Genomic DNA, 13,594 nt, shown 5'->3' on the forward strand with positions numbered 1-13,594 from the left:
CTATCAGAATCAAATAAATGCTAATAAAATTCTCACTCAAATTATTTAAGTTCCAAGTATTGCTATTTTACTTTAAATAATTTAAGCCACACTAACTTATATGTTAGCTTTTCAAGGGCTGGGTTCTTGTTTGAAACAAGATATACATAACTGAAAGAAGCCAAAAGACATCAGGCCACTAGAGTCACAGTCTTTCTATGGGTCCAGTGCCTCTTGTTCTTTATTTGATTTTATAAACTGTTTTCAAGTTATGGAAGTTTTCCCGCTTTCTTTCAATAAATAATTACTGGGCATCTGCTATGTGTAAAACACAGAATTAAGTACAATAGCAAACAGAGGTGAATTAGACCTGAACCCAGTCCACTGCTGTGGCATTTCAAAACATTACATTGAATTAAAGTTAATTGTATTAAGTAGTACAGTCTAATTCAAATAAATAAATAAAAAAGAAAGAACATGGATCTGGGATCAGATACACCTAAGACTAATTTATGAGCATGCCACTACCTATGTGACACAAAGTCTGCAGTTCCCAAACTGTATACTGTAACTGTGGTCCCACACCGAATTCACTCCAGGATATTTGAAATTTTCAAGGATAACACGGTAACACTTGACATCTGTTGACACTGGATTAACTAGTAGCTTGAAGTACATTTCTTTTGGTGACATCATATGTTTCTGGTGCTGGGATTTGACAGTTGCTGTGACAAAAACAACTGTGAAAATCAATGTGCAACAGGAATGAGGGTGCTGGTGTTGTTAAATCTGAGTCCAGGGTTTGAGAAGTTGAGCAGTATCCAAAAGGCACAGACATCCATTAGGAAGTAATCATGGTATTTAAAAATAAAATAACAATATTTCTCTTTCAATTTAAGTGTATAATTTTTTCAATTCGCTAGTAAATCATTAGGACATAAAAACACATTAAATGGTTTGGACCTACTACTTAATAAATGGGACTGTTAAATACTTTTTGGCATGGGGTGCTATAAAGACAAAACTATGGAGACAATAAGAGCAACTGATAATGAGAATCTATGACACAAGTACATTTCTTGGACATTTGTAAAATGAAAATTTTTTAAAAGTGTCTTTGGAGAGTTACTATGAGAATTAAGTAAGATAATATGAAAGTGTCTAACACACAGTAGGTACCACAGGTTTTTCTGATGACCAGAATCAGAAATATCTGAGTTAAAATCTCAGACTTAATAGTTACGTAGTCTTGGTCAAATTACTCTCTCTCTAACCCAATGTCATAGTGGCTCAGGCCTATAATCCCAGCACTTTGGGAGGCCGAGGTGAGAGGACTACCTGAGACCACAGGATCGAGACCAGTCTGGGCAACTAGGTGAAACCTCATCTCTACAGTAAATAAAAAAATTAGCTGGGCGTGGTGGTGCATGCCTGTAGTTCCAGCTACTTGGAAGGCTGAGGCAGAAGGATCACCTGAGCCCTACAAGTTGAGGTTGCGATGGCCGTGAGTGTGCCACTGCACTCCAGCCTCGGTGACGAGTGAGACTCCAACTCAAAATATACAAGCCCCCGAAAAATTGGCATAAAGGAAGAATCTAACCAGGAAACCAAAAAGATGAGACCCAACAACACCCCAACTCTAAGCCCTGCGATGCTTCATGACCTGAGTGGTGCCGGCTGGGAAGTAGATTGGGAAGCAGCTGGGCAAGAGGAGGTGGCTTCAGAGATGCCTAGGCCCAGTGCTCACAGGCTCTCCCACATGCATCCGATGAAGTTTGGGCAAGGCATTTCCCCTCTCTGGGATTCTTCCTGCATCTGTAAACTGGGGATAGCTGCACCCTTTTGGCAGGGTTGCTTATGAGGAACTAAGGTATGTAGGCCAGGCGCAGTGGCTCATGCCTGTAAACCCAGCACTTTGGAGGACTGAGGCCAGAGAATCACGTGAGTTCAGGAGTTTAAGACCAGACTGGGCAACATAGTGAGACCTCATCTCTTTAAAAAATTTTTAAAAATTAGCTAGGTGAGGTGGCAAATGCCTGTAGTCCCAGCTACTCAGGAGGCTGAGATGAAAGGATCACCTGAGCCTGGGAGGTCGAGGCTGTCGTAAGCAGTGATCATGCCACTGGACTCCAGCACAGGCAACAGAGTAAGATCCCGATTCAAAAAAAAAAAAAAATTTACATTCGGTTCTAGAACAAAACTTAGCATGTAGTGGGCAGTTAATACATGAAAATTATATCAGATGGGAAAAACTTAGTGATAATGACGACAACAACCCAACATTTTAATCTGGAACATAAATAAATGATGCCTGGTAGGAAGGAAGGCTACTAACCTTTCATGTCTAGCCAAAGACAAAACTTACCAAGGAAATTTTATTTCTGTTTAATCTCAGCCAGAGATTGCACAATGCCAAACTACCAAATTACATTTATTCAACATCAGGAGAAACAAGATTTCAGTCAGTTAGTAGAGTTTCTTGGATTTCACGGTTACCCAGTGAGACTTGGAGCTTGTGGGGCTCTCCTCTATCCAGGATCCTGGTGATCCTAAATCCTTCAGCTGTCAAAGTAATTACAGTCATGCCTGGGTCTATATTCAACATGCACTAGCCTTGAATAAAATTAAACTTTGCCTTTTTGGGAGCTGCTGCTTTTCTGGAAGGTACAAAACAATTATGCTGCCACCCACAGCCAGAAGCTGCAGGTTGTATCTGCAGCTCACCTCTGGTACCTGGACACATGGAGGCAGGTTCAGGCACATCTACAGCCCTGTACAATTGTCAAAGCAGACTGTGCCCTGCAAAATCCCAACCTCTGGTCATAAGAAGCTAAAGATTTTAGCATCAACTAGTAACACATGTAATATACCTTAGCCAATTCATTAACTCATATGCTGAATTTTGCAACTGCTTCTGAAGCACTAATTTAACTGGCAAATAAAATCGAATCTTAACTTTGTTTCTTTAGAAAAGAAAATTAATACTTGGTTTTAGTATTATTTTCAATAGTACATGATATCCTCATAAGCTTGTATTCCCCATTTAAAAAATAAACTGATGCAGTCTCCCTCACACTACTGTTATCTGCTTACCTACTAAGCCATTTCATGCAATCATCTGCAATGGGTTTTATCCTCATTAGAACAAATTAGTGAGGTTTCATTCGTTGGATGAAGAGACCCATGAATATATCTATACACTGCGAGGCTACCAGCACAAAAGGAGAAATTCAAGACTAAAATGCCTGTCACCAATGTGCCATTCACTTAAAAATTACTCAAGGATTACTGAATAAGTATGGGATGATCAGTCGAATCGCAAGGTTTTATCAAGCAATCTAGACGTAAGTACTCTAGGACCTTAGTTCTCAGACTATAGCTTACATCAGTATCACCTGGAGGGCTTGTGAAAACACAGGTTGCTGGGTTCCCCTCCCAGAGCTTTGCCAATTCAGTGGGTCTGAGTGGAACCAAGAATTCCTTTCTTTTTTTTTTTTTTTTGAGTTGGAGTCTCACTCTGTCGCCCAGACTGGAGTGCAGTGGCCGCTCCCGGCCACCGCAGCCTCAACCTGCTGGGCTCCGGCGATCCTTCCGCCTCAGCCTTCCGAGTAGCCGGAATTACAGGCGCGCGCTACCACGCCCGGCTGATTTTTTGATTTATTGTAGAGATGAGGTCTCGCTGCCCAGGCGGGTCTCGAACCCGCGGGTGCAGGCAATCCACTCATCTCAGCCTCCCAAAGGCGCGGGATTACAGGCTGAGCCACCGAGCCCGGCTAAGAATTCATTTCTAACAAGTTGCCAGGTGATGCTGATGCTCCTGGATGGGAATGGAATTTTGAGAACTGAGGAGAGGCAAATATAACAGAAATCCTATACTTTTTCTTATGGAATTTCAGATTCTTTGGAGAGGAAAAAAAATGAGTACACATAATAATATTAAATTCAGCCAGGTGACAGACTCATCTCTACTTTACAGATGAAGAAAAGATGTTCCGTAAGAAGGAATATCACACAGTCATGGGTATACACTAGAACCCACAGAGACAAACTCTCATCAGGGAAAAAATGAAGGGGTCTGTTTTCATAAAAGAAGGAGGGCAGTATAGGCTGAGGTCAAAGCAGGGCTACGGAAAGGGTGCACGAAGAACATTCTGGAGGCTTGGGTTTTACTAAACCCTAGCTCTATCTCTAACTAACTATATGAGTCTGCAGGTCTCAATTTTTAAAATTTTTATCAGCAGAACTTATAAATTTCCTTTCAGTCCTAAAAGTGATGGAGGCTACACAGAAGAGCAGAGATTTAAGCTGTCTCATGAAGGGTGTGTATAATTTAGAAATATAGAAGGAAGAAAGGCGTTAGTAATTCCTGATAGAGACGGGAGCATGAACAAAACCAGACACGGAGGCCAAAATAATGTTGACCTTCGCAGAGCAGGGGATAGATTGAAAGAGACATCTAAAAGGTCAATGTTGAGAAGTGAAAAGGCTACACTGGGGCAGGTTAAGGGGCTTTAAAAAGTAGGCAGAGATGATGGGATCTGATGTAGGGGCCTCAGCATCACTCTAAGGTAGTGATTGAACAGGGAACGGCATCGCAAAAACGGTGTTTTAAACCAGTCTACAGAATAAAAATGGGTGACAGGAAGGTTCACATTTCTAGAGACTAGTGGACTGTAGTGAGAACTGCACATTAGAATCACATGGGGAATTTTCTAAAATATACCCATGACAGACTAAAAAAGGGGTAGAATTTGGGAACCTGTATTTTTTAAAGTTCCACCGGTGATCTTAATCCAAACCCTCAGTTGAAACCCATTGCTATGGGTTTATTGAAAAGTATTATCACATTTGGCATTGACAATAACCCTATAAGACTAGAAGGGCAGGAAATATGATCTCCATTTTTCAAAGGAGAAAACAGGCCAAATTAAGGAACCAATGGTCACAGTTACACAGCGAATAAATGGAAAGTCAGGATTTGGGTCCAGTATTCACCACGAATCACCATAATGTTGAAGACAATTATAACAAGTACTTTCCCAGATATTGAGAAATAGGGGCAAGGCATTGCTTTTAAAGGCATGGCTTTTTGCTGCCTCATCCTTAAGCAGGACTTCCTTTCAATAATTAATTAATTAAAGAATCTATTATGCCTGGGCAGTACAGGCTTTTCCTAAAGGTACGTCGCTTACTAGCAAAATAACCAAATAGCATTTGAATGTTTAAACAGCCCCCAAACCTTGAAAAACTGCTTCAGAGATAGTAGCAAGGCTATTTAGACCCTGAGAATTACACAAACACACGAGGCAAGAGACAATAGCTTGCTAGACTACCAAATGGGCCTCTTTATTACTACTTCTTACCATCATAATGATAAAGGCATCCAAGTCAAACACCCAAAAATCAATTTGGCAAGTTTCAACACCTTTCAAGAGGCAAAGGAGGTCTTACACTCTGGTTTAATGATGGATCCTGGAATAGGTATCATCATATCTCAAGTTAACTGAGTAGAATTTTGTCCTATTGGAGCATTTTACACATTTAAGGCTGGGGCCCTAAATCTGTGGCCACCTCACCAACTCAGGTCCTTGGCATCTACCCCATCCCCTTAACTTGGTGTTCTACTTTACTTTCCCATCTTCACACTTCCAAAATGTCTCAAGACTGAGGAGAATAAAGATGTGTTGAATATTAAGAAAAGAAGAAACTGAGTTTAGGGAGACATAAAGGAAATTAAATGAGAAATAAGTCTAGTCTTAAAACCAAAGGACAGCTAGACTCAAGACAAAGGTCAAAAAGCAGTTACAAATGATAATGCTGAATTTGCTGAATTTCCACATGCTGAATGCAAGACTGAAAGGAAAGAGGGGTGGAGTTTGCAGGAAGTTAATGGTTTACTGAACTCTGCCAGGTAAATGTGCCCATACCCACTGATAACTATTGGGCTAGCTGAATATCTTTGAGTCAATATGTATGTAAGTCTGTTACATACTTAACATTAAAAAAAAAAAGGCTTAAGTATAACTGGGAAAGACCTGGATTACCAGAGAGAGAGGAAATCAAGGAACATGATATCTCAGGCAGAACCTTCTCCCTTAGACTTGCCAAGATGGGTGGAGAATAAATACGATGTGATACAACCTAGACTTTCTGGATCTCTTTCTGGGCCTCCCTCTCACCAAAAAGTTGGAATCTTTGCCGGCTAGAAGATAATTTCTGTAGCATGTAAGCTGTTCCAAGCTGTCTCCCATCACACCTTTGGTTAAAACTATTCAGAAACAAGCTTTTGCTCTTCTTTTCTTCATTTACTCTACTGGACAGTGCTTATTGTAAAAAAGACAGCCAAAGGGACTATGCTACGGGGGAAAGAGAATGAACACTCAATAGAAATCTGGACAAAGAAGCTAAGAGCAAGGGGCAGTGGCTAATGCCTGTAATTCCAGCACTTTGGGAGGCAGGAGTTCCAGACCAGTCTGGGCAACTTAGCAAGAACTCGTCTCTACAACACATCAAAAAAATCACTTGGGTGTTGTGGAGTATGCCTGTAGTTCCAGCTACTTGGAAGGCTGCGGTGAAAGGATCACCTGACCCAGCAGACAGAGGCCATAGTAGCCGTGAGTATACCACTGCACTCCAGCCTGACAGACAGAGTGAGACTCTGACCCTCGGTCCCCAGATAAACAAACAAATAAATAAATAAATAAATAAGAAACTAAAAGAAATGACTGCAAATAGCTAATAAAAAACTAGAAACCAATATAATTTACTTAATTTTAAAATTCCAAATTAAAATATCAGTTTTCACTATCAGGTCAACAAAACTTTAAGACTGACAATACCCAGTGTTGCTAGGAGTAGAGGGAAATAGATACTCTCAAATCAGTGGAGAAGTCTTTATAGAGGAAAGACGACTTTGGCAATACCAAAAAAGTTAGTGTGCATATACCCTTTGGCCTATCAATTCTAGTCCTAGGAATTTATCAGACAGATAAGCTGAGACAAATGTTTATGAAAAGAAGTGTGTGTCTACAGTAGTCCCCCCTTATCTGTGGGAAGCACATTCCAAGACCCAGTGGAAGCTATAACCACAGATAGTACACAGATATATACTATGTTTTTTTCTATACATATATATGTATGATAAAGCTTAATTATAAGTAAGGCACATTTCTAGATTAACAATAATAAAATACAGCAATTATAACAATATATGGTAATAAAAGTTATGTGAATGCGGTCTCTCTATCTCAAGATATTTTATTGTACTGTATTTACCTATTTTTGGACCGCGGTTAACCACGGGCATCTGAAACGCAGAAAGCAAAACCATGGATAAGAGGGGACTACTCTATTCACTGCAGTGTGGTTAATAACAGTAAAAACTTACAGAAAGAATGGTTAAATTAATTGTGGTACATCTGTACAATACTAGACAGTCATTAATTCAATGAAAAAACTAAGTTGCATAAGAAAACATTATATAATTCTGTCTGTAAAGCACACTCCCTCTCATATACGCACAGACAATTTCTGGTAGATAAAAACATTAACTGCCTCTGGGAATTAGAACTAGAAGGGATCAGTAGAGGGAAACTTTTATTTTCAGTTTTATACCTTCTGTATCACATCAATTTGTTTGTATTTACAACATGTCTGTATTTTCAGAGGCATTAAAGGCTATTTTTAAAGCCTCTTCTTTTAAAACAAACAGAAAGGGAGAAGTAAAAGATGCAAGAGATAACCAGAAGCTTTCCAAACTAAATCATATGGCTTGGAATAAGTCTACACCAATGACCCAGCATCAGCCATGTCCAGAGCAAAGAGAAGTTTGAGCAGCACTCCCACAAAGGCAAACTTACCTTCAGCCTCTTCAACAGCCACTGCAGAAGACCCTGCTGGGCTCCCTCTGTACACATCTCCGGCCGGAACTCAGCCATATTCTCCACAATAGCTGAAGGGAGACAGACACCACTGTTGGAGAGGATAACTTTGTTTCCGTCTGCAATAAGCTTATTTCCCATAACAGGTATTTTACTCCAATTCCCACTTCCCTGTACTCCTCCCAGTCAGATGTTGTGTTGTCGTTTTCAGATTAACCAGGAAATTGCTGTGGTGTTTTCCTTCAAGTTATGTTACAAGTAAAACTCACAGCTCAAAGTGATGAAATTTACAAATAGTGAGATTGTTTGCGCTAATGTGAAATAACACTGGAGCAGAACACACAAAAGAGTGGATATCTGCCTAAGAAGGCAAACTTAGTCCCTCATGCTGGAGGTTGCAAAAATCAGTGACTAAAGAGATAGGGAGCTAGGCAGAAGACTTAGGAAAAAAATCAGGGAATGGTGAATTCAGAGTCTCTTCCTTTCCTGATTCATTCAATTTTAGTTCTCTTTCTCTGCATCATATTGCAAGGGAGGTGAGCATGATCTTTTAAAATGAACAAAATAACATGCACAGAGGGGAAAGGTCATGCTAGCAGAGGTAACTGCCAGGTACTAGGAAGCAAATATAATTGGTCCTGTTATCACCTACAATAGTCTAAGCGTTACTTCATAGAAAAATTAAAGATTAGGAGGAAAAAAAGTGATTGTAGCCGGGCTCGGTGGCTCAGCCTGTAATCCCGCGCCTTTGGAAGACTGAGGTGAGTGGATTGTCTGAGCCTGCAGGTTCGAGACCCGCCTGGGCAGCGAGACCTCATCTCTTCAATAAATCCAAAAATCAGCCGGGCGTGGTAGCACATGCCTGTAATTCCGGCTACTTGGAAGGCTGGGGCGGAAGGATCGCCGGAGCCCAGCAGGTTGAGGCTGCGGTGGCCGGGAGCGGCCACTGCACTCCAGTCTGAGTGAAAGAGTGAGACTCCAACGCCAAAAATAAAAAAATGATTGTATGTCTATGACACTAAAAAGGAGAATTTCTTTTCTTAAATCACCTATAGTCCTTATGACATCAAATGGTTGCATGTCTCCCAGCTCCATAACCTTGAATGTGTTCCTATTATAAAGCAGATGCAGTTCTGTGTTTCCTAAGCACAATGCTTAGGAACACCCTGGTTGTAAACTTTGAAGGAGGAAGGGTTGAAGAAATCTCCATTACCTCCTATCTTCCTTCTCACTGCTTTTCCCATGTCAGTCACACCAACAGCAAGTTAAGGATGACCAGGCAGGGGAAATACAAAGCAGTGTGAGCACAATAGACATGAGACACTGAGAGATGAAGAGCATTACGACAGCCTCAATTACTTTCTCATATTTTCTTAAAAAATCAACTCATTCATTTTAAGAGTCTATGCCTTTATCTTATTCTTCTGCTTATACTTTAAACAGCTTCCTATGGTCCCCTAGAACAAAATTCAAACTTCTTGCCACAGTTTACAAGGTGTCCCATAATCTGGACAAACTTACTCCTCCAGTCCCATCTCCCACCACTCCCACCTCCCACTGTTATAAGACATTCTGAATCTTTTTCCAAAGCCCATCCCCATTCATGACTTTGCAAATGATACTTCCCTGCCTGAGGGTCCTTCCCCACTCCTCCACCTGTCAAACGCACCTCTCTTCCTCGCCAGCCCCATTCAGCTACCTGCTCCTCTCCAGCAATCCTCCACGCTCACATAGTGCTTTTCACTGACTCCTGTTATACCACTTGGCACCCTGTATTGTCTTTCCTTTCGGTTCAAGATTTTCCCATCAGTATGCCCCGTCAGGAGCAGAACCATGCCTAACTAACCCACCCCATCCTCTAGCATCAGGTTCTCAATAAGGCAGAGAGGGATGAGTCTCCTGAGCGGTGGGAAGCTGACCAGGCTGAAACCAGTCAGACCTCTGTAGATTGCCATTCGGGTGCTTCTGCCATTATGTCAGGCCCTTTTAATCAGCAGTAAGACTTTGGGTAAGCTTTTGATTCTGCAGCATTATGCTAACAAATGGCAATGCCAAATTCTAGACTAGAGCCAACTCCCAAATTAGTGTTCTCTCCTCTTGCCCCCTAGCTGCCCATCTTCCCTCCTCTCTACAATAACCCTCACTGAACAGTCTAAAGTTCAAGAGAAATCTGTGGTACCCAAAGAAGCTGACAGAAAAACTAATCTCATCAAATTGTCTGCTTCTGCCAAGACTTATTCATTGCTTAAGTTCTGCTTATAGGTATGTCACCTGTGGTTTTATAAGACAGTGACCAGTGATAAAGAAGACTAACCCAAAACACAATTTTAAATAGGCTACTGGTTCAGCAACTTTGCAAAGGGAGACCGGAGAGATTCAAGAAGGAAGAGGAGAAATACTACAGAAGAATCTACTTCAAGGAACACCTAATGTAGGGGGAGCCAGGTTAGTATCATTATTTCAACTAACAGTGTATGTGGCAAGCTATACGTAAGAAAAAGAAACATTAACTCTTTTTCATATAAAATGAAATGTCCTATAAAAGTACACCTTGTAGTTGTAGTTCCACTGAAGGAAAGTGATAAGAAAAATCAACTTAAAATGATTTTTAAAATTTTAATATACATACTCCAATGGAAAAAAAAAGCCCACCCTACATAGATTTTGCCCTAACCTTTGGAGGCAAAGGCCTGCTAAAAGGGGCCAGTGATTTTTGTCTAGGAAGGTTACCTACTTAGTGGATTTCTGCTTTTATTACCTGCAAGCCAAACCAAAGCTGCAGTTATATGAAATTTACACAGAGGTCTTCATTTCTGAAAAGACAGTTTGGGAGCAGAAGGAAGGAAAACACTCCCGCTGTTGACTCTATTATGAAGGAGGAAGGGAAATGAGCACCAAGTCCCAAAACAAACACAGAGAAACACAGAAATGGCAGGCATGCCTTCTCTCACCGAGAGTGTTATGGACGCCATCCGCCTCCTCCTTCACAGACTCATCCAGGCGCTCCAGATTCTGTACCAGTAGTGCTACCACCTGCCCATCTACCTGCAGGAACAGGATGCAGAAGGCGAAAGGGGCACATGTCACAAAATGGTCCCCAAAATGCACCCATTCCCACTCACCTCTGCACTATCTGAATGAACAAAGTAAGTAAATAATCAGCAATCTATGGTTCTTCAATGATTCAACAATACGTTCTTCTATGCTATTATCTACTTCAAGCCTTAAAGTGACCCTGATGCAAGTAAAGAGCAACATCATTATCCCTAATTTAAGATGAGTAAGTTGATGTTTAAGGAGACAAAATAAAATTCAATATGAAACAATTAGTGAGTGGCAGTGCCAGCACTTGAGCAGAGAACATCTGAAACCAAGCCTGGCACTCCTTCTCTGAAGTACTTTACCTTACAAGAATGCCATCTTAAGTCAGGTAAACAGTCATTCAAGCCAAAACACATTTCTAGACCAACGCACCAAGGAATGTCTATTTGGAACTAGTCACATTTTATGTTGACCTCAAAATTTAGGGTTAAACCCCAAACGTTCTTGACTTTCCATGCTTTTATGAGACTATTACTTACGAAGCATTTCTAGTTCCCCCCCTTTTTTTTTTGAGTTGGAGTCTCACTCCGTTACCCAGGCTGGAGTGCAGTGGCACCTTCACGTCCACCCCAGCGTCAACCTGCTGGGCTCCAGCGATCCTTTTGCCTCAGCCTTCCAAGTAGCCAGAACTACAGGCTCACGCTACCACACCGGGCTAATTTTTGAGTTATTGCAGAGACGAGGTCTCACCAAGTTGCCCGGCTGGTCTCAAACCCACGGGTTCAGGTAATCCACTTGCCTCGGCCTCCCAAAGTGCTGGGACTACAGACTGAGTCACTGAGCACAGCCACAGTTCCCTTTTAAAAAGAATATTAGCATAATAAAATGCCTTATATTTGTATTACATTTAATGCACAGAAAGTTATTGTATTTCTCTCATTTTATTTGATTCACACATTTTGAGATAGAAAACTTTCAGTAGCCACATCAACAGCTGATATTCATGAGGTTAGTGACTTAGCCAAGACTGCACAGCTACTGAGCAGTGGCAGCAAAGGCAAAAACTAGGTTTCCTTCTCCTTAGGTAAAATAATACTTTTACTACTTCATGTTAGCTTCTGTGTACAATCTGTGTTCTAGACAGACTGCCCTTAGGTAATCCTTAGGCACACCTAGGAGGATAACTAAAGAAACATCTAATTTTCTATCATCAAGAAGTGATTATCTATCTGGTAATAGACTCCTAAGCATAACCAATAAGCAAACCTGTATCTGAAGACAAGTTATCTTCCTTGTGTTGTCTTCCTGCTCAGTGCCTGTTTCCTCACTTATAAATGGGGTTAAATTATAAAGATAAAATGAAAGTATGTGACATGTCTTACCCGGGGTCTGGTTCATGGAAGCTGCTCAAAGAAACAAGCAGAGTCTGACTATAGCCCTTTACTCCTTTTGATATCTGATAATTCACTGTTCGGAACCCCCACCAGCTAAGAAAAAGTCAAGTTCCTTAAAGGCAGGCACTTCACCTCATCCATCTTGGTATACCCTTCAAAGTCTAGCACAATGCTACATTACTTCATATAGTAATCCACTATTACTTCAATGTGAGGAGAGAAAGGAGGGGGAAAATGAGAAGGAAACGATCTCTTTCAACGGACATTTCCTGAGCATGTGTGTGAGGCATTTGACAGACACGATTCAAACTGAGCCTGAGGAGGGAAGCGATGGCAAGAGGGACAGATCTTGAAATATAAACTCTTCTCTCTCTCTGAGCAAAACTTAAGGGAAATATCTGGATGAGGGGAAAAGCTAAAATTATTGACTAATTTGCAATACCTGAATCACAAATGAATTGGATTTTTCGAGGCTCCCTTTTATGCCCTGATGTGAGGAATGAGTGGATACTCTTTGAGGGGACACTGATGCCAGAATTGAGAGCATGTTGGAAATAGAAGAAGCTATTTTCCCCTTTGGCCAGGAGATAACAATCTTGCTCTCAAATCTCACAACCAGCAAAGGCTTCACCAAAGAAATCCACTGCAATGTTTTTCTTAATTAATTGGACAATTTGAGTATGTGAGAGAAAACAGAAAAACATCTGGGAGAAAAATATGAACCATGACACAGTATGTTTTTCCCTAAATCACCCTGATTGACTTATAATCTCCCTGAGTCCTAAAGCAGCAGACACTGCAGCTCCGCTGGGTATCACACCACTTGTCAGTTCTGCAAGCTGCTTCACCAGTTTCAATTGCTTACTGCTGCTTTGTCTGCATTAATTTTTTTCCCTTTCCTTGATTCTTAGTTATGTTTCCCATCTCCTCTGTCTGGAAAGTGGTGGGGACACTGGCAGTGAGCAATGCGTTTAAATCCTGGAGTTGAATGGTTGTGGATAATGGATGTCTGGCTGGAGAAAATCTTTTTTCTTGCTATGGAAATCTAACTTCTAACAGGCAGCCTTTCTAAGCTTGCAAAGTGTAAAACTTTATGTTTAGCTGGGTTAAATGCAATTTTATCTGATTGCTGGAAGGCCAAACGCAGTCAAAATACATTTAGTTCAGAAAACCCTTCAAAAAATATTGATGTAATGCAAAGCTCTGGATATTGCAGAGTTAGAAGCACAAATTAGCATTCTGTCCTACTCCCTCTAACCCCTTGGGTCTACCTTCAATTTTTTGGACCTGTGACCAAGT

The 13,594-nt window shown here is 41.0% G+C and overlaps 1 protein-coding gene across 1 annotated transcript in view; it reads right to left on the reverse strand.

The window, feature by feature from the left end:
- The window catches only part of LOC103271046 (beta-catenin-like protein 1), a 67,802-nt gene that overhangs the window by 29,167 nt on the left and 25,041 nt on the right, over positions 1-13,594 (reverse strand). The window contains exons 4-5 of the mRNA XM_021717808.1: positions 10,811-10,904; positions 7,839-7,930 (exon numbers count right to left, since the gene is read on the reverse strand). Coding sequence (XP_021573483.1) covers positions 7,839-7,930; positions 10,811-10,904 — 186 coding nt within the window. The remainder of the gene's footprint in view (positions 1-7,838; positions 7,931-10,810; positions 10,905-13,594) is intronic.

The sequence above is a fragment of the Carlito syrichta genome, unplaced genomic scaffold, assembly GCF_000164805.1.
Source record: "Carlito syrichta isolate Samal-C Ts95f unplaced genomic scaffold, Tarsius_syrichta-2.0.1 Scaffold311138, whole genome shotgun sequence".
Classification (NCBI taxonomy): Eukaryota; Metazoa; Chordata; class Mammalia; order Primates; family Tarsiidae; genus Carlito; species Carlito syrichta.